The sequence below is a fragment of the Tympanuchus pallidicinctus genome, unplaced genomic scaffold, assembly GCF_026119805.1.
Source record: "Tympanuchus pallidicinctus isolate F22 unplaced genomic scaffold, pur_lepc_1.0 scaffold4, whole genome shotgun sequence".
In the NCBI taxonomy this organism is placed as follows: domain Eukaryota; kingdom Metazoa; phylum Chordata; class Aves; order Galliformes; family Phasianidae; genus Tympanuchus; species Tympanuchus pallidicinctus.
The window spans coordinates 42,498,339-42,519,357 of NW_026294758.1; the positions used below are offsets into that span (position 1 = coordinate 42,498,339).

Sequence of the window (21,019 nt, forward strand, 5' to 3'; positions counted from 1 at the left end):
AATAGAAACAGAGTCATGTCTTTAACAGAAGATGATAACCTGTGTAATTGTGGTGAATGATGTAGAACCATGGTGTAATGGTAACATGAGTTTTAGGTGGAGCTGCGTGGGCAGTGTTAAGCTGTGAATCAAACAGAAGACATGTGTGGGCCTGTCTGCTGCATCTGCACCATAAACACTTCTGGTATGTTTCGGATCAGTCCTGGAGAGGTGTGTAACAACCCTGGAGCATCTTCCAGTAAGCTGTCAGTGAAGAAATTCATATTGGTGCAATCAGAACATAAGAGAACAGTGTGTCAGTAACACCTTACTTGCGAAGAGTGCTGTCTTGCAGAGCAGAGGAATGCACTCACGTGTGCCTTCTCTTCCCTCTTTACCTACCCAGGCTGGGTAAAAATAGAAGAGCAGGTACAGCAGAAGTGTATCTAAATAAGACTAATAGGGACATTTCCTAGCCTACACTGAAAGCTTATAGTGCAATGTCATTATACTAAGCAAACTTGCTTATGTCTTGACTGTAATCTTCAGTCTGGCAAAAAGCTTTCCCTCCTGTTGAGCTGAATCTGTTCAGTTGCCTTTCTTAATCTCTCTCTGATTCTAATCGAAGTTGGTATATAAAAACTTTATTTTAGAGGCTGTAACAAAGATGTAACTTACAGGAAACTGAAACGGGGCACTTTATCAACTATTTTATTAGTAGAACTTGTCAGCTGGCAGAAAAGGTGAAAGCAAAAGCAGACAGATTTTCAGAGAGGAACATTACAATACTGTGAACGACTCCCCTTGCTTTCAAGAGGAGGCAGAGGGAAGGGAGCAGTGCTTCTCTCAGAAAACAAACTGCTTCGCAAACAACTTTTCAAGAACAAGCCTCCTGTGGAGATGAAGCAGCTCTCTGCAGAGTCAGGTCACAGCACTGAAGGACTGCAGCGTGTTTCCATAGGATCTCAAGTGGCAGATACCTGGAGCAGACAGACAGCAGACTCACTCGGCAGCCTGCATGAGGAAAACATGCTGCCTGCACAGCACACTTACTAAACCATCTAAAGAAGTCTACTCAGATGAAGACCAAAGCAAGCAAAGAAGCATGGGCCCTTCTTTCCTTTCCATGCAGTCAGTGGCTGGATACCATGACGAATTCACACTTGTGGTGCATGGCACAGATGGTAGTGATCACACAGTGCTGGGCACCGATGCAGATAACGGCGTCCCATCAGGGATGGTGACAGACAGGCTCTATACAGCATCTCCAGTGACTGAAATGCCTAGTGGGTTGGTGGGGCTGGGTGATGCGGGTGGAAGGCATGTGATGTCCCCACAGAGCGGGCCTCGGGATGGCTTGTGATGGAGCTCAGCTTTCCTGGAAAGCCAAGTACTGAAGCGTTGTCCTGACAGACCTCCTTGCCGCGAGGCAGACCAGGAAATGCGTTTCCCTGAGATGGAAACCTCACGGATGCTCTCACCATGAAACGGCGGGCAGAAGTTAGCTCTCACTGAGGCAGCTGCCGCCCTGGGTGCCCGGGGACCAGCACCGAGCAGGCTCGCTGACGGGGCCGCCGGCAACTGAGGCTCCATCTGAGCTTCGCTGCAAAACCCCATCGGAGCGTGCGGCGGCCAAACTCGCCGTACTCGGGCCCCGCCGCCAGGGGCGCCGCTGCCCCCCCGCTTCCCGGGGCAGAGCCGGGCAGCGCCTCGCGGCCGCAGGACCCGGCTCGTTGCCCGGGGCGGGGCCTGCGATGCAAACGAGGGGGCGCGGACACCGGAGTTGTGTGGCGGTCGGGGAGGAGGAAGCGAGCGCTGCTCCTCGCGGGCCGGACGGCCGGGACAGGCGGCAGGCGGCGGGGCCGGACAGGGCGGAGCGGGGGCGGCCGGGAAGAACGAGAGGCGGGGACTCGGCGGCGGGGAGCGGGACGGGGCGCGGCGGCCGCGTTCATCCCGGAGCGGCGGGCGGCGGAGCGGGAACATGGCGAGCGTCGGAAACGGCACGGAGGAGAGCGGCGGCGGGGAGGAGGTAACGGCGGGCAGCGCTCGGGCCCTGGCGACGCGTCGGCGGGGGCAGCGCAGGCCGGGCCTGCCCGCCCGCATCCCGCTCACCCCGCGCCGCGGCCGCCGCGTTCCGCAGCCGGCTCGGCCCGGCCGCCGTCGGGGAGAGGGCGAGCCGGGAGTTGAGGAAAGTTGCGGCGCGGGCGGCCCCTTCCCCTGCCGCACAGCGAGCGGCCGCCGGCCCGCGCCTTTCCTTTCCTCTTCTTTTTTTTTTTTCCCCCTTCTTTTCCCCCTTCCCTTTTTGACTCAGCTCCGAGTCGGCGCCGCGCGGTATCGCCTGTCCGGCGACGGCGGGGAGAGGCGGGCGGGCCGGCAGGTGCCCCGGGCTCCGCCGCCGGGAGCGGCCGTCCCGGAAGATGCGGTGCTGCCCTGTAGGCCCCGCGTGGAGGGCGGGCCGGGGAGCCGCGCGGGCAGCGCAGGGCAGGGCAGGTGTGGGCTGCAGCCCGCTGCGACTGGCGGGCACCCTTCCGCTGTTGCCCGGTGCAAAGTACGAGCGGCAAGCCTCGCGTCTGAACAGCGCTGCCCGAACGTTTCCTTTTTGGTGCCCTCTCAGCCGGAGGGATGCAGTGGCTGCGTCGTGCGGCTGTCGGCGGTGTGGCTGTGTGTCACCCGGCGAGTGCGGGCTGCTCCAGAAGGAGCGGCTCTCGCAGGGAAGGGGGCGCGCGTTGCGGTGCTGACCCGGCTTCTGGCGGCGTGCGCTTAAAGCGCTGCTTTACGTGTTGCTTATGCTCAGTAGCTCTTTCAAAAAGGGTTTGTAAGGCACGGCTCCTGCTGAACTTAGATGTAGGAAATTTATGAATCACATAGCAGATTTTATCCCGTCTTTTTTTTTTTTTTTTCCTTTTCTTTCTGTTTTTAAAGGCCATGCTAGGGTGAGTTTTTAAATTGAACACGTGCCAGTGCCCCATTGCTGAGGTAGGGCATACACCTGTATAACAGAGCATCTGAGAAATGCGTGAAAGTATAGGACTGGGTTGCTGTATGGTTCTGCACGTTGCTGGTGTTCTGTATTTGGCAGCTGCAGAGTTGTTCTTGGATGAGACAGTAGAAAACCAGCTTCTTCCTTTCCTCAGTTGGAAGGTGCGGATATGCCAGCGCCAGCACCTTAGGGCAGGCTGTGAAAGTTGGTACTTCTTAACTCTGTCGTGTGGAGAGATAATGCGAAATGCTTTTATCTCATTGTGTGTTGGAGTGAATCATTGCAAAATCATAGGGAGCTGAGTAGAGGCTGTGATTTCTGCAAGGCTAAGGTTTGTTTCCAGTGTAAGGAGTGAGTAAGTACTGGTGGGAACAGGTTATTAATCAACTCCTGCTGCTGTCAGTAAGCAAGAAGTTGGAATTCACAGTTGGTAGAACAGGTAGTTAGCAATTTAGCTGTAGTACAACTGTCCTGCATAAGCACTGTGTATTGTTTGAATATTGTTCAGTTTGCTGCCAAGTATCAGTATACTCTATCTCTTAGAGGAAAAAAAGGACATCCTTATGAAAGCATGTAAAAAATATAAAAGCACCTAGAAAAAGCTGTATGTAAGGAATAGTATGCAGAAAGCACACAGACTTTTTCCAGATGAGCTCTAAAGAGCTCATGTTCTCTGTAGAGACTTGTGCGTGATCTGCTGGTGTCTGAGAGAGTTGTGAATAGGTAATGGAGTGAGTACTTGAATGTTTTGCTGGTAGAATCTGAAAGTTCAAAGAGAAAGGGCAGGTGCTGGCTTTATCGTGGAGATGGTCGTTTCTGTGACAAAACTTACCCGTACCACTGGCATCTTATGTCTACAGGTTCACCAGCCTTCACTATTAAGCTTGATGTTCTGCAGTTCAGATATGAGCTAGTTGTTTTTATGCACATTTGTGTTATTTTTTTTAATTAGGTATTAAAATTTGTGTTTTAATGGGGAATGTTAGTGCTAGTTATGTTTGTGAAAGCAGTGTGCTTCTTAATAATGTTTACATGGAACATGAAGGATATGAGCTATTTATTCTTTAACTTACTTACTGCTGTATGCATATAGATCTTAACGAAGGATTTTTCCTCTGAAAGTACTTGGAAATACTTGTTCATCCCTGAAGCTTTGAAAAAAGATGTTCTTGAAGTTGTTTCCTGCCTACAGGGAACCTAACTAGGTCTCAACTAAGACGACTGTTCTGAAGTCCAGACTTAGTGGTGCAATTTAGCTATTCACTACTGAAGTCTGTGATGATACGAGCTGTGGTTTTTCTTATGCTTCCTTGTAGCTCAAGGAAATGCCAGACTCATATTTATATTTGTTTTCTTTTTTGCCGATTTATGCCTCGTCCTTCAGCTCTGGCTTTCCACTGTGCATTAAAAGGAAGTACTATGAACTGTATGCCTTTGTTTAATTCCCCCCAAACTATGCAAGCCTAGTAGTTTAGGTCTTGGTTGCCAACTGGCATTGAAGACATAAGCCCAAGAAGCTGTATGAATGTGACAGTGTTGTGAGTATGCTCATCTGGTGAAAACAAATGGTTGTCAGACTCAGGATTTTCCTGTGCGATGATTTCAGGGTGCTACAAGTGTGTGTAATGTTCCTCTACCAGGATTTATTTTCCTGGCTGCTGTGTTACCAGAATGAAAGTGTCCACCGATTATGTGTCTAGTTGTGAACTCAGAGCATATGTTGTATGTGCGTCAAGAGCTATTACCATTGAATTTCTGTTTTAAAAGTATTCGTATCTGTATTCTTCTGGAACAGGTTGCAAATCTAGGACAGATGTGCTTAGGGGCAAAATAATATTCCTGGCCACAGCAATCTTCAAGCAAAACTTTAAGCCTTCCCCTTCTCCCCCCCTCAACTGTCTAAAGATTACTTAAAATAGTGGGCCAGATCTGCTTCCCATTAAGTTCACTCTGTGCTGCCCTGGTTTTTCAAAGTCTTAAAGCCAGCTTAATTGGTTACTTGGGGATTCCCTATGCATTAAGAAAAAACAAACCAACAAACCCATCCTTGGCCTTTGTGCCTGTGAGGGTTGTGGCCAGACAAAAAGGATCATGCTCAAGAAGTGTTTGTGTGCTACGGGAAAGTCTTGTTTGGTCACAGCCAGCTAGGCTAAGGATTAGGGAGGGATCTGCAAGTGATTGTGCCCTTGCTGTGGTTAACTCTAAGGCCTGTATTAAGGACAGGTTGGTCAATTCAGCTAATGTGTGCCTCAGCACTAGCCTAACCTGTTAAAGAAAATTTGTGTAATGGAGATTTGATGATGCATGCTGTACTCTCTTGAATTGCCCAAGCTAGAGCAATACTATGCAGGCTGGCTTTACAAGCCTGGGCAGTTTATCTTCTGAACTCAGTTCAGCATGAAACAAGTGTCTTCAGAACTGGTATTCTTTAATCTAAGAGGTGTTTAGTATTCCCCAGTACTCTGTTTAAGTACTCAAAGCTTTTTATTCACAGCTGCTGCGGCTATGGCACTCGTAATCACAGTTGTAGAGTCCTTGTTTTCACCAGTAACCTAATATCGCAATGTACTTCATGTTAAAGAAGCCTACAGTGCTGTGTTTTTACTCTGAAAACTTTTTGCTGCTTTGGATGGTAATTCTAACCTGGAAAAAGAATGCCAATAGGGAGAAATGAGGGTAGCTGCCCTCCTCCTCTTCCTCCTGGGGAGCTGGAGCAAGCTGATAGGGCACATTTTCTTCTCTTGAAATGGAAAGTTTTGTCAGAAGGAGCTAAGAAGGGGTAATGAAGGCATTTCCTTTCCTGAAGGATGGTTTCTGTCAAAGAGATGAAACATACAAATCCGGTAAGCTTAAAAAGTAGATCTTGCTGAAGACTTGCAATTTGGACTTCTTTTTTCAGCATAGTCTAAGGCTAGTTGTTTGGCATGTGCTCAGCTGTTTCTCCTGTTCCTCTTTTGGCCTCTCTGACTTCCATAGCACATCAACATCTGAGCTGAGGGACAGGCTTTTCTAGGAGTGCAGATAAGAAAAGAACCAAGGGAAAGCCAAGCAAGTATAATAGTTTCTTCCTAAATAAATAAGGCTTCTCTTTCTGTTTCTGAAGTCCAAAGGTTCTTTATTTTAAATAAAATATGCCATGACCTTGACAGGAGGCTATTTTACCCATGGATGCACTTGTTGAGAGACATTATTTTTTTTTTCTTGTAATATTTTGATAGTGTAATAATACACTCAAAATGTGTACTTCAATTTTCTATTACCAACTATTGGTACTGTTCTGAGATGGCAAATGATTTTTCTTTGCATTTTTCTGTGTTCTTGTTGGCTTCCTTGCTTTGCTCTTTGAGCCCCTTTAACAGCAAACAAACTTGAAGAAACTGTGACTTTAAGTCTTCGTTCGTTTCCTGGGGAGGCAAAGGAAGCACATGTAACGTGTTCCAGTTAAATATTCTTATTTAATGCTCACTCTGATTGGTTGTCTTCTCAGAGAGAGCTATATGAGAGGAAGTGTGGTTATAGTGGTTAATGGTTTACATCAGTAAAGCCTGGTTTATTGCTCACTGCCTGTGTGCACATTGCTTCTACAAGTAGTAAGGTCTGCTGAGGGAGCAAACATGGCTGAATGTGTGGTTTCAAGATAGCTATGTTATTCAGTAAGCTGGAGATTTCTTCAATGGGAACACTAAGGAAAATATTACAGGCTGCCATGATACGGGAAGCTCAGGATGCATCTTACAGAAGCAAAGCTGAACTTTTGTGGAAGCTAAATACCTGTGAGACTGTTTCAATCTGTTACAATTTGCCTTTACTTTTGTCTAATTTTTTTTTTTTAATAGGGAAATATTTGCTATATCTATTGAGGTGGGGGGAAAAAAGCTGAATAAAAGGTGATAGTTATTGCTGAACATTTGCTTTTCTTTTTGTATATTGAACTATTACTATATTATTGTGGAAAATGGCATCTAAGATTTTTATTTTTATTTTTAAGGGAGCATTTACTTTACTTTGAGTAATGGAGTTATCTATATTACAAGTATGGCTGTTTTGGTAACTGTAGCTAAGAGTTCTCCATCACTACATTAGACAGTTCTACTTTACAGAAACTTAGGGAAAATACAATATTGCTGCTTGTTGTTGAGTAAATCTGTGTGAGAATTAGGATTTTGTGGAAGCCTGATTTTGCCAATGTGTAGCAAGGAAAGCTTCAAATAAATAATGCTACTTTCACTTCTTATGTGGCATGAGGACAGCGGACTGACATCAGGAACACAGGCTGGGAGACCACATCCATTTGGTGGGCAGTGATTTTCGTGATCACTGTTACTTCTGGATTAATAGGAAGAATGTTATACTTCAAGGAGGAGAAATAGTGAAGCACTAATCTCTTTCTGATAAGTGAACGATGTCAGACAGGATTTGAGACTCTGCTTTTAGAGATGAGCCTATGCTGCTGTTGATACATGTTTAGATTGTAGCCTACATCTATCCAGTAATCTTGTGCTGTGGTTGGTGAGGTGCCTGCATAGAGAAACAGGTCTAAAACAGGTGAGAAGTCTGTGTTAAGTGCTAAAAATTTTTTGTGCTTTTCTAAGCCCTCTCAGGGTCAAAAACACTTTAGGTAAGTTAGCAATAAGTAAGTGTCACAGAGCTGTGGATTTATTCCCAGATACCAGGTGCTAAAAGCAAGAAGTAAAGATCTACCTGGTGTCTTTTTCTGAAGTCAGAGAAGTGATGTTGTTACCGCATGCACGTCAAGATAATCTGATACCTCCAACCTTAGTTGCAGTGATCTTCTGTCATGATGTGGTGAGTGCATTGTGTTTTTATTCCACTTCCCTTATGTATTCACTGTGCAATAGAATAATAAAAAAACCTTTATGAGCTAGTGTTTGAGTATAGCAGTGCTTTGGTTTCTTCCCAGGATCTGGAATTGTGCACATTCTTGCCTTCAAGAAATTCTTTTTTAAGAACGTTCAAGAAAACAGAATGTTTTTGTAGAAACTAATTCTGAAGGCATTTGTCTTTGGCATGTGCTGAGAGTACTGTAGGTTCTGAGAAGTGTAATGCTTAAGAGGTGACGAGTAACACCTGTCCATAACCAATAACAGGTGACCAGTAGAAAGAAATAGCCTTAGTAGTTCTATGCTGAAGGAATTTTGGTTATAAAGGAATTTTGGTTATAAAGGTGAAGACCTACTGGTGTTTATTTTCATCAAGAACTGATAGACTAGGAAAAAAAAACATTTATCTAGATTGTTTCCCTTACGACACTTGTTTACCAATCCAGTGGGAGAGCCAGCTAAACAAAATGTTTTTTTGGTGTGATGGTGCTTTTTTTCCCTTTGTATCTGTTCTGCCAAGTTTTTAAGCTTCCAGCTTTCATTCAGTTTCCTTTAAATAATGTGAAAAAATAATGTAAAAATGTGAATTCACTGTTTAAATGACTACTCTAAGATTATGTGGCAAAAGCTAAGTGTGCTGCTAAATATTCTGTAGAGATGTAGAACTACCATTTATGGCTTTGGAAAAGAGGCCTTTTAGATGACGCAAATTTGGAAGGATATTTGGGTTTCTGAAGTTCACCTGGCTAGAAAGCGCTGAGGAAATATGCCATAAATCTCAAGTACTGCGTGTTCTTTACAGAAGTTATCTCCCGTTTTAGTTTCGGGAGACAATGCTCTGTCATGGAAATTGTTGCAAGTAATGGCTTTGAAGGGAGCAATACTGTATGATATATATAGCTAAAAAATATTAGCTATAAATATACATAGCTAAATATATATATCATATAGCTATATATATGATACAGCTAACCTTAAGTGTGTAACTTGGATGAGAACAGAAGCTTCAATACGAGATCCATTGGTGTAAGCCTAGAATTAAAGAATATCTTAATCTATGCTTCGTACATGCTTTTCATACTAAGAGTCTTCATCTGTACAACTCTGGAAAATCCCATTAAATGTGTCTGCCTATGTACTGTTGCCTGACACCAGTGGAGTAGCTGACTCTATTAAGTTACACTCTACTGAACTTAAGCAAAATTTCTTTAAAGTCTTAGGAAAGCTCAGTGTCTGTGTCTTTTAATATCATCTGTATTAAAAACAGCTATATATAGCTGTACCTCCCTCTATCAAGATATCTCTTATTTATCATCAGTCTTTAGAGTCTAAAGATGACCCAGGTGACTGGAAAATAGCTAATGTTATTCTAGCTTTCAAGAAAGGCAAGAAAGAAGTTTTGGTAGCCTGTCAGTCTCTCTTCAGTGCCTTACAAAATTATGGAGCAGGTTGTTTTTGGAATTACTGAAAAGAGCTAGAAAGGCTATGCAGTCATTTGTCAATACCGTCATGAGTTCCTAAAGGGAAGATCATGCATTACTAACTTGATATATATATATATATATATATATCAAGTTATCTGTCATGGTACTTTTCAGAACAAGATGCTCAGTTTAAAGCTGGAAAGTATACTGTGCATTTAGCCAGAGGGTCAGGTTCAAAAGGTGGTAGATGGGATAATGTTAGACTCCATCAGTCACTAGTGCTGTTCACCAAGGCTTAATTTGAGAGCATTTCTCTCCCTCTTTATTTATTTATTTATTTTTTCTGTGAACTGGACGTAAGAGTTAAATGTGTAAGAATGAAGCTCGCAGATAATACTGATGTAGGAGCCGTCCGTACCTTTGGGATAGTGAGGTGTTACAGAGAGATCTTGTTAGATTGGAGTGCTCAGCAGTCACCAAGAGCATGAAATTGAACAAGAACAAATGCTGGATTTTGCACCTAGGACAGTGCAATCCTGGATGCACTTATTGGTTAGGGGACAAGTGGTTGGAATGTAGACTTGCACAGAGGGCTTTAGGGAGTTTTGGTAGATGGTAAGGTCAGTACGATTCAGCAACATGCACAGGTGACCAAAATGTCCAACCTTATTCTGAAGTGTATCAAGTGCAGTATAGCTAGCTGGTTAAAATAAGCGACTGTCCCATTGTGCTCAGCAGTGGTGCAGCCTTCCTTCTAGTAGTGTGTGTAGTTTTGTGTTCCTCACTGTAAGGAGGATACAAGAAATGTGTAGAATGTGTTAAAGGAATTATTAAAAACAGAAAAATATGTGGAATGTGTAGAAAGGAAAGCAACAAAAATGGTGAAAGCGCATGACTTATGAGAAGTAACTGAGGATTCTTGTGTTTTTGTTTTTTTTCTGCTTGGAGTAGATAGAGTGTACTGAAGTCATCACTTACCAGCTGTATTATGGTGGGGAGTGGAGAGGGATGTGCTGATCACTCTGGTGACAGGATGTGAAGGAATGTCATACTGTTGCATTGGGGAAGTTCACATTGGTCGTTAAGAAGTTCTTCACTGAGGTGATCAAACAGGAAACAAGCTCCCTGTGGAAGTGATCGCAGCCTCCGGCCTGTTTGTGTTCAAGAAGCATTTGGATAATGTCCCTAGGTATGATTTAACTCTTAGGTTACCCTTTGGGAATCAGGAATTAGACGTGATGACCCTTATGGGTTTCTTCCAGCACAGGGTATTCTGTGACTCTAAACTGAACTATTTTTATGGTAGATTGAGTCATGCTGATTACATCAGAAAGTACTAGTTGGGTATCTAAATTTCAGAGCAAACATACTTCTCAGTGAGTCAGCACGAAATGAATGTTGAAGTCCAAATAAAAAAAAAGATTGTGTTAGGCTGTCTTGAAGTCTGTTTCACTATTTTGGTGGAATTTTTATCGTCCTCTTAAGTTCATTCAGTGACATGGGAAAGTACGCTAGTTGTTACTGGAGAGACTCTAGAGCTCTGCATCCATGCGTCCGTGGTGCCTAGGTTGCTTTGCTATTGTGGACTGTTTTGTGTTTGTGGAGGTACTTTGCTGTTACAAGGACAGGTAGAGTGTGAAAAGGATAAACTGAAGTACTAGCTCTTGGTGTGTGGCCATCTTTGTAATGAACTTCCATAGCCATGTTCTCTACCTGGGCGTCAGTATCTTTCTGTAATGCAAAGGTTGCTTCTTTGGGCAACCTGTTCTAATGCATTTGCACCCTCAAAGTGAAGAATTTCTTTGTAATCTGTAGTCTGAATTTACCTACTTTTAGCTTAAAACCGTTACCTTTGTCTATCGCAGCACTTCCTGATGAATAGTGCATCCCCCTCTATACTGTAGACTTCCTTTAGGTACAAGAAGTCTGCAATAATTTCTCCCCAAAACTTTCTCTTCTCCTGAGTGAACAAGCACCTGTCTCAACCTGTCCTCAGGAGAGCTGCTCTAGCTCTCTGGTCATCCTTGTAGCCTCCTCTAGAGCTGCACTGCATTTTCCTTATGCTGGGAGTCACAGAGGTGAAGGCAGTACTGCAAGTAGCATCCCATAAGACAGTAAAGGGGAAGAATTGCCTGCTGGGAGTCACAGAGGTGAAGGCAGTACTGCAAGTAGCATCTCATAAGACAGTAAAGGGGAAGAATTGCCTCCTCTAACTTGGCTAGCTACGCTTCTTTTGATGCAGCTCCAGATATGGCTGGCTTTCTGAGCTTCAATTGCACGTTGTCAGTTCATGTTCAGTTTTCTGTCTGCCTAGCACCAAGTCCTTCTCCACAAGGCTGCTCTCAATCTGCTCATTGCCCAGCCATCAGTAATTGAACACAAAATTATAGTTAGCATTGGCTGGTGCTATAGTGGCAGTAAAGCACATAACATTATGCTACCTACAAAGGACAAAACTTATATTGTATTTTGTGATTTATATATCTGGTTAGAGTATACATCATGGTATAATTTAGTCACTTTTGATCATGCAGGTGAGTTAACTAAAGTCATGTGAGATTTCAAAAACATTTATAACAGTAACCACAAAGTCATAAAAACTTTCATGGTGTATGACAACCACATGCTAAAGTGAAAATGAATATGAATATCAGCAATGGGCAGAGGTCAGATGTGACATGAATAGTTCACTGCCAGCCTGTAGTAGCTAGTTGTCTATCTACACGTTCCATAGTTAAGAAATATCCTATGCTTTGTCTAATGGGTCTGTCATTTCTGTGGTACATGCCTGAATGCTGTTGGAAGAAGTTGTAGAACTTCAGTGCTTTAGACTGGACTATGCAGTTGTGGGGGTTCCTTTTCTGTTGCGTGAGTCATCCCAGTCCAATTCACCAGCCATTTACTGCTGTGTGAACTTGTGAAGGAGCCAGTTTGTGGACTTTCCCTGAGTAGGTGCTTAGTATTACAGAGAAGTGTAAAAGTACTGAAGGAGGGAAAGTGTATCTGAGCAGTGTCCTAATCACACCGGCATACTGTAAGTGTAACTGTACTCCTAATGTGATGTTAACAATCCTTTGGGCCAAACTGTCGATTGCAGCAATTGTATGTTCCTTCTGTCATTATTACATTCCTTGTAAAACTTCTGAAGGCTTTAAGTTGCTTTAAATGACATCAGTAAGCTGTACTGTATGTGTGTGTGATAGAGAAAACTGTCTTTGACAGAGCTCAGTACGTAAATGGATGGTGTGACTTCTCTGTGAGAAAATGTGTGCTAAATTCGGTGCATCGGTGTATTTTTTTTTTTTCTGGATGCTGTAGCTTTCTTTTAATGCCTGAGGAAATAAGCAAGCTCTGCCTGGGGATCATTCTGGATGAAGAGTTAATGTAGAGGGAATTTTGACTTAAGAAGCAAAGTCACAGACATATGTCACACCAGCAAAACTTCAGAGGTCCCTTAGTAGATTAACTCTTAATTTTTATTAGTGTAATTTGAAAGCATGTGTTACTTACAATATTGGTTGAAGCAGAGTTACCTTCATAAATTCAGATGAACTGGTACACTTGGGTGCAAACTTTGTACTTTCCCTTAGGTAGCCTAAAAAACCTTCAGCTTTCTGTTCAGTTGAGTCAAGATCTGATTCTTCTCAGCGTAATTTAATGTGATACATGTTCTGGTTGTGACACTGTGTTTTCGTGGCAGGCTTTTGTTTGTCTTGCTCTGATTCTAGTAAAAACAGAATGGAGTTTTCAGAATGTGTGTATAAAACAGCTACTGATTTGTTAGTTTTATACTAGTAAGGAAATTAAATCCCTTTAAGATGGTCTCTCATTTTTCATTACTCTAATTTCTAGGGGAGATGGAAGGTGGTCTCTTTTTCTTTCATCAGGGGAACAGGTTGTGCACTGGATGAAAGTCATTGCTTTAGTCCTATGCAGACTAGATCTTCAACTCTAGATAATGTTTTCTAAACCTTTGCTGCTTTGTTACTGCACTCTGTGCTAATGGTGAATTAGAAGATATCCACAGAGGCTTGCATATAATGTGAAGAACATCACAAATAGGTTGTTGCAATTACTGTTGTTGCAGCAAGGGCTTCTTTTAAAGGAAATGATCCACTTAAGGATAATCACTTCAGTAAATTTTCACTATGAAACAGAACTTTTTGGTGCTTCTTGTGAAGCCGCTGTTTCATTCTATACAAATAATTGATCAGCCATGTAATCCAAAAAAGTGCTTAACCGAGGGAGGGTAGGGAGGTTAATACCTAAGATGCTTGTGCTAATATCTGTTTCATATAACTAATGAAATAAAGACAGACAAAACTGAAACTGAGTCATCTTTAATACAAAATGAGCAGATCGTTCTTCAGTTTGGATTCCTCTCTAAGGAGTGTTAGCAATTCCAAAGTGGTGTCTCTGTAATGAGACTTATTTAGAATTGTTGACTGCATAGTAATTGATAAGCATTCTGGAATTCCAGTATTACCAGTGTTTGGTAATAAGCGATGCTTTTGTCTAAATAATCTGTAATAGGTATACAGTGACAGTTATGTAAACAGGATTTTTCTTTGAGACCTTACAAATCGATAGAATCAGCAAGCATCTTTATTTTAAATAGTCTATGTTTGGAACAATATGACTTACTCTCTTTCTTGCTATTTGTATTATGTACCTTTTTTTCTTTACTGGGATGCAGTCTTCACTGCCTATTCCTTTTGCGTTCCACGTTAAGGTTAATTTTCAACATGTAGTTGAAGTTTGACGTAACATTGTGCCCTTCTGTTTTATACATTCTGAAATGTGTGAGACTTTTGAGTTTTTTAAAGATTTACTTGTTTTGGTTTTTTTTGCTTTCAACTATGATGAATAGCCACTTACGTTGTGAGATAAGGGGAGAGAGACTGGAATTGAAGTTTTGATGCTTCCTACTCTGAGCTACTCATGCTTAACATGAACTTGATTATGCGAGTAGAAACCTCATCAAAGTTTGGTAACTATTACTTGATAACATGATCTTCACTGGAGAAAAACTTGGAAATTCAGTAAGTTCATTTAAATCTCAACCATGAATACTTATTTAGTGTAGGTTAAAAACAAACAAAAAGCCTTAGATGTTAGGAAGCCTTCATTTGCTAAAGGCTTGCATCTAAAGGTCTGGGATAGTATTTCAGAGGATGACATGTAGCATGAGTTGCATTTCCAGCCATTCAATAGTTGCTTCCACCACTATAAGCATACAGCTCTTGCTCTGATGGGTTTATGGGGGGGAGATATAATCAGTCCACCGGGTATTTCAGCAGTATTTCAGCTGTCATTCTCCATTCCAGAGAGGCTTTACCCACTTGGCTTGCTTAATTGCAGTGCATGTGCTGCATTCATGGATAATCTGTGCGATAGCATTCGTGGTCAAGCCCACCTCTTGATTCTGAGCCCATCTATGAGTTGCATTTCTTCCTGATATTTCTTCCACTAATAGCCTGAGATGTCATGGGCCTACTGAGCTGGAAATAATTCACCCTTACCTTGCTAGTCCAGATCTTCCAGTGCCCCTTCAATCCTGTAAGCGTGATCCATGTGCTGGTTTGTCATGATTCTGTCCTGGTTTCATGACAGGGGTACCGATGCCTGGGGAAAGGAATAGGCAGGGAGATGGGCCTGGGAGCAAAGCAGTGACTAAGAGCTAAGGGAGAAAATTAATTTACTAAATATGATAGTGGAATGTGAGATAATACAATATAATTGGAATTGTAGCTAATACGTCAAATAGATGAGAGTATCCAAAACCCAAAGGCTTTAATGCTGAAGATGAGATGGCTAGGGAGTACAAACTACAGAGACAAGCAGAAAGAGAAGGGATTATGGTCTTGTGACTCCCAGTAAGTTTTATCTTTCCCTTTGAATGGAAAACAGAATGATGAAGTCTTCTGGGAGCTGTAGTTTGTTCTTCTGAGGGCCAGAACAATCAATCTATAGAACTGCAGCAGTAACTCTTTAACTCCCAGTGCACAGTGTGATGTTATGATGTGGAATACTGATAACAGAAATCAAAAACCACGGCACGGTTATCTTGGTGTTTTTCAATAGTACAGCTCTTGGTGTGTGGCCATCTTTGTAATGTACTTCCATAGCCATGTTCTCTACCTGAGCATCAATATCTTTTCTATAATGCAGCTTCTCACAGGTGTTTAATCTCTGTGCTGCCAGTTGTTCTACTTCTGTTGCTGTAACAGCCCCCATAGGGCATTTGTTACCATCCATGAGGCAGTATGGAGAGAGATCACTGATCACTGCTCTCATTCAGCAGTTTATCTCGTTCAGCAATTTATCTGAAGCAAGCTGGATTGCCTTCAGTCCTGTACAGTTGCTTGATTTACCTTCTCCATCAGCAGTGTCTGCAAATTGTCATGTAGGGCTCTATACAGTAGCCTTCCATCACTGATGTTTTCTCCCGAAACAACAGAACCCATCAGTGAACAAGACTTACTGCTTCTCATTTTCTTGTAGTTGACTCTACCTGGCCTCTTCAACACACGTCATCTCCTCCTCTCATAGTGTTTGAATTAAATCTTTGCCTCTGGACCAGTATATGATCACTTCTGAGATTCTTGGATGACTGAGGTTTCCTCTTTGAGCCCACTGTGTGATCACTGCTTAGTCTGTGTGGCATCAGTTGTACAGCATGTGGAGAGGACCTTCCATCTGAACGTCCAGCTCAGCACGGACAGTTGAAGTGTGTCACGTTGTCATATTACTAAGATAAAAGTGAATTTAAAAAAACATTAGAGTGCTGTTCTTTAATGGCTGCCACTGATACCCAATACCGACCAACAGTAATAGATTTTTCTGAAGCATGGTAATTCTCTAACAGCAGCACTCCCTTGCACATATCACACAGTTCTTTTTTTTTTTTTTTTTTTTTTATGGTTGCTTGTAATATAGCTCTGACTTGAGCTATTCTTATTTATCTGCGTGTGCTTAAGCCATAAAATAAGTTGTTGTGTGAAGGATGTGAAGTCTGTAGAATCATGACAACTGAGGATGCATTTAAATGAGGTTTTCAGAAAGCCTCCTTTTATAAAATATGAAATTCTCTGTGGTAGATGAGACGCAGGTTATCTTGGAAAAAGCAGTACTGCCAGATGTCATATTGTCAGACTGCCTCTCTGCTGCCATCTGTCACACGGCATCGACATTCAATGGAATATTGGTGGGAAGGTTCAACCTGTACTTCCATACCACCAACATCTACCTCTGATGTCCCCTTGTATATATGACATACTTAGTGAATACAGGTACCAAATCTTATTTTAATCTTTAACATCTTTTTATTTGAAAAAGGAAGCAGTAAAACCACAAAACTAGTGGCATATGTGACACTTTTTTTGTGAAGCAATTACATCAGTCTGTCTTGATAGCAGTGGCTGCAATTTTAGGTGAATTCTCAAGTTGTTCATTAGAGGTTTTTAATGGAATTTTACTCTTCCTGTACTTAATCCTTCGAGCAGTTTCTCATAAATACATGTACTGCCTAAAGCAGTGTTGTGAGTAAGATGCACTGTGCCCTTCCTGTATCTTGGTTTTGGCCCAAACAGTGCCTGTCATGCACCGATGTTTGGTGGTTGTGACAGATGGGTACATGCCCAGGGCTGGGCTGTGCTGCTTGGTGGGGCAGAGCTGCTGCCATGATGGCACGGGGCAGGGCATGGTGCAGAGTGGGGTGGGCTGGGCTGAACTGGGCTGCCATGGGTTGTAAGTGCCCGCTTTACCCCGTGGTAATATAGACTGTGCTGTTTCATTAGTGAAAGGGATGGCTTTTGTTTCAGCTTCTAAGCAGTGCTATTGGGAGAAAATATGCGACTAATTACTTATTATGATGAGCAGGTGTTTTGAAAGATAGCTTTTTAATTCATGTTTGAAAGGTAGCTTTTTAAATCAGTTGATTCATGACTTTCACAAAGAAAGAGGAGTGGCATCCCAAACCCCTCTTTTTAGCCCTTTTGTTTTCCCATGCAGTTTAGTGCAGGATTAAGTCCTGTCTATTGAGAAGTGTGCTCACGCTGCTTGAAAGGTGAAGCTGTTCTTTCTTACCACCCGTTTTGGCTGGTATCTTAACTTTGAAATTGTCTTCATTTATAAGACAGTTCAGCATTAGAAATGCATTTACCACAGTATCAATGCTTCTTGTTTTACTTCTATGTTTTTCAGTCCTTGGAGGTGTTCTTGAGTGCTAACTAGCTGCTTTCTGTTTTTTGTTCTCTTTAGAGTTGATCAGCTGCATCAACAACTAAGTTCAGTTGCAGCTAATGGCATTGCTGTCAAAATCTGGGGAAGGCAAAGTGCTTACTTTGTGGTCTGAATAAATTGTTCTTGACAACTATGAATTTCCAATTTTTTAAAAAATTGATTTACTAGCAAATATGTACACTTGCAAATGAACAAGTTAGCAGGGCAAAAATAGATTCACATTTATGAAGCAGAAATAAAAGTTACTTTTAATCGCTATAGAAGAGATACTTCTGTCAAACTGTTCAGTCTAAGGTCATGGTGGAAATAAATCTCATGTGGAAACAGGAGTAAGTTTAATTTAACTACTGCCTTAATTTCATCAAATTAAATTTCATCAAGTCAATTTGTATGAAATAAGTGACTTAAGAAATTATCATTCAACTTTATCATTCAACTCTTTCTGTTTTTTTCAATTGTTGAGGAATGCTTTTCAGTCAGCAAACTGAAAGTCTTTCATGGGTGGAAGCAAATATCTTTTTACATTGGCTGTTGCTGCTTCTGATTTTACTGTTGTTTTTTTTTTAAATGTATTTTGAGCATCCTGTGGTAATACTGTGGATAGTGTAGCCTAGAAGCAAAACCTGGCAGCTTTCACTGCCACCTGCATTAAGAGTACTGAAATAAAGAAATTAATGTGGGAAGGCTATGTGAGGCACCTGGGCAGATCTGCCCTTATGAGAAAAAAAAAAAATAATGAAGATTGTGTACTGTAAACAAAACAGTCAGACCGATCTCACAGTCTGGTGTTTGTAAAATGGATCCTCCAGATTCCCTTTTCATAGTAGCTTTTATCTTGGTGCATTTTGTGGAGTCACATGAACTCAAGTGAACATCGTATCATTTTATGCACTACGACTATATCTTTTGAAGTTACGCTGTTGTGTTAGGATCAGATTGTCTCATTACCCTTTGACTTGTCTGAACTGAAGTTTCTGTAATGTTTTGGCAATTATGGAAAGCTAACCTACATGAGCAATAGTCATTTCTGAGCTATAACAGGTGAATTTCCCTAGCTGTGAAATTTTGTCTTCACTAGACTAAAGATCAAGCTTTATAAATTGCATCACAAACCTGTGAGTTTGATTTTTGATGTCTTGGTTGCATATAAGCAACTCAAGAAAATGCTTTTTCTGTCTAAAACAGAAGCTCTATGTTTTTCCTTTTGTGTTTTTTCCCTCTGCTTGTCTCTCTGTGAAAATGCATTTCCATATCTTCTGATGGAGAAAAAAAAAAAAGGCCTCTGTAGACTATTTGGAAACTGATTCGAGAAGGCTGATAATCTAGATGGCTGGAAGTAGAAATGTCTTCACAAGTTTTGTTGTGGAAAATGTAGACATACACAATTACTCTGTACATGGCTACGCTTCTGAAGAATTAGGTTTAGAAACTTCCAGACATTGTAAGAAGTTCCTTTTGATTTCAATAGGGCTTCATGCAATTTCTATGAAATTACTAAATACTCCTCCCACTGTAAGTGAAGATCAAGTTTGCAAACACCTGAAGAACCTGAATGTCCTTAAGTCTGCAGATCCTGATCAGATGCACCCCAGAGATCTGAGGGAATTGGCTGATATAGTCACCAAGCCATTCTCAATTACATTTGAAAAGCCATGACAATCAGGTGAAGTCCTTGGTGACTGGATAAAAGGCAACGTCACGCCCATTTTTAAGAAGTCTAGAAAGGATGACCCAGGGAACTACTGGCCTGTTGGTCTCACCTCTGATCTGGGGAAAATTGTGGAAAAGATATGCCTTATCATAGTCTGGGGAGACAGGGAGGTGATACGGCACAACCAGCATGCCTTCGTCAAGAAGTAAGGCCTGAGAGTTGGTGGTGTCCCTGGAGATGTTCAAGGTCAAGCTGAACCAGACTCCGAGAAGCCTGTTCTAGCTATAGATGTCTGTATTTGTTGTAGGGGTGCTGGACTAGATCACTTTTAAACGTCTATTCCAACTCAAATGATTCAGTGATCATTTTTATGACAATTCTATGGTTACAAGAGGTTTCCATTGAAGTTTTTAAAAAGCTTGACAAACTTGGCACAAAGTTTTACAGGACTTGGAAGGGCATGTCTGGTTAAAGAGGTGTTAGGCTAATCAATTGTTCTTTCTTACAGCTAATGACAGCAGACTTGTAGTATCTGCTGGAGTGTCTGCTTTGAGGAGAGTGGTTTTGTGTAGTCCTGTTGTGGTTTAACCCAGCAGGTACCTAAGCACCATACAGTCATTTGCTCACTCCCTCCCATTTCGATCTGGATGAGGGAGAGAATCAGAGGGAAAAAGAAGAAGTAGAACTCATGGGCTGAGATAAAACTATTTACTCAAATAGAGAAACGGCAGAGGATAATATTTATTTCTGTATATATCTGGATTAGAGTTCAGCCAACTTTAACTGTAATTATACTGTCACTTTTATGTGCGAAAAGTCAGATCTGAATATGAACATCAGTAACTGTTGACAGGAGCCATTTGCATGCCAGTTAAAATGATATACTTTTAGATTCTTGCTGAACATGTAACTGAATCTGCTTATTTCCACTTCTCAGTCATAAGGGAGAGGTGCTGTTTAAAACAGGACAAGCTCAGCCAGCTGCATTTGGAACAATTAAGACTGATGTCAGTGTACTGAAGTGTGGTTCCATTAGGCAACCTGTTCAGAAGCAGATTTAGAAAGCTTCATCTTGTTGCTTACATCAGTACAGACACATCCTGCAGCTGGTACAGCTCACCTATGGCTGCCCCCTGCCCCAGACTATAAAGGCAGTGGCTCTAGCCCGAGTCAAACCTCCACTGCAGTATTAACCCTAAAGGGGTTGAAAGCTGGAGGGAATGATGCAGTGCTAAATCAAGTGATGGGAAATAAGTTTATGTGTTATGATACATTGGCTAAACACAGTCCTGTGAGCAGGGAAAAACAAAACAACAGCAACAAAAACCTGTAGCTGTGCTTTCCGTTTTGATGAAGGTATTTGAGAATAGATTTTGAGATTGCTGAAAAAGTCATCATTTTTTGGTGTATTTGTGCTTCTATTTTCCATCAGCATAAATTATTTGTGAATTTTCAAGTGGGATGTATGAAGTTGTATGGAGATATTCAATTCACTCAACCGGTCATGTGTCTTCATCAGAATTCTATAAGCCCTATCTTACCATAGAGAAATATTCCTCACTTCACAATGACATCTTATTTGTGTCAGTGTTTTTTGGCAGTACATACATTTGTGAAAAATTGCTTAAAAAGATGAAGTACAGGAAGAGTAAAATTCTGTCAAAAATCTCTGACAAACTTCTTGAGAGCTCACCGAGACTTGCAGCCACTATCATCAAACCTGATATGTTAGTTTCACAAAAACAGGGTCACATATCCCGCTAGTTTTATGGTTGCGTTGCTCTTTTCTAAAAATAATATTTTAATAAAAATACAAACAATAAAATTTATAAGATATACAAAAATAAGATGTTACTACTTCACATTTATTTAATATATTTTATGAGGGCTGCTCCAAAAT

At 41.8% G+C, this 21,019-nt stretch overlaps 1 protein-coding gene across 1 annotated transcript in view; it reads left to right on the forward strand.

The window, feature by feature from the left end:
• The first annotated feature begins 1,884 nt into the window (after positions 1–1,884).
• Positions 1,885–21,019, forward strand: part of TTC39B (tetratricopeptide repeat domain 39B) — an 85,913-nt gene continuing 66,778 nt past the window's right edge. Inside the window, exon 1 of the mRNA XM_052701117.1 lies at positions 1,885–2,008. Within this exon, the coding sequence (XP_052557077.1) occupies positions 1,961–2,008 (48 nt within the window). The 5' untranslated portion in view covers positions 1,885–1,960. The remainder of the gene's footprint in view (positions 2,009–21,019) is intronic.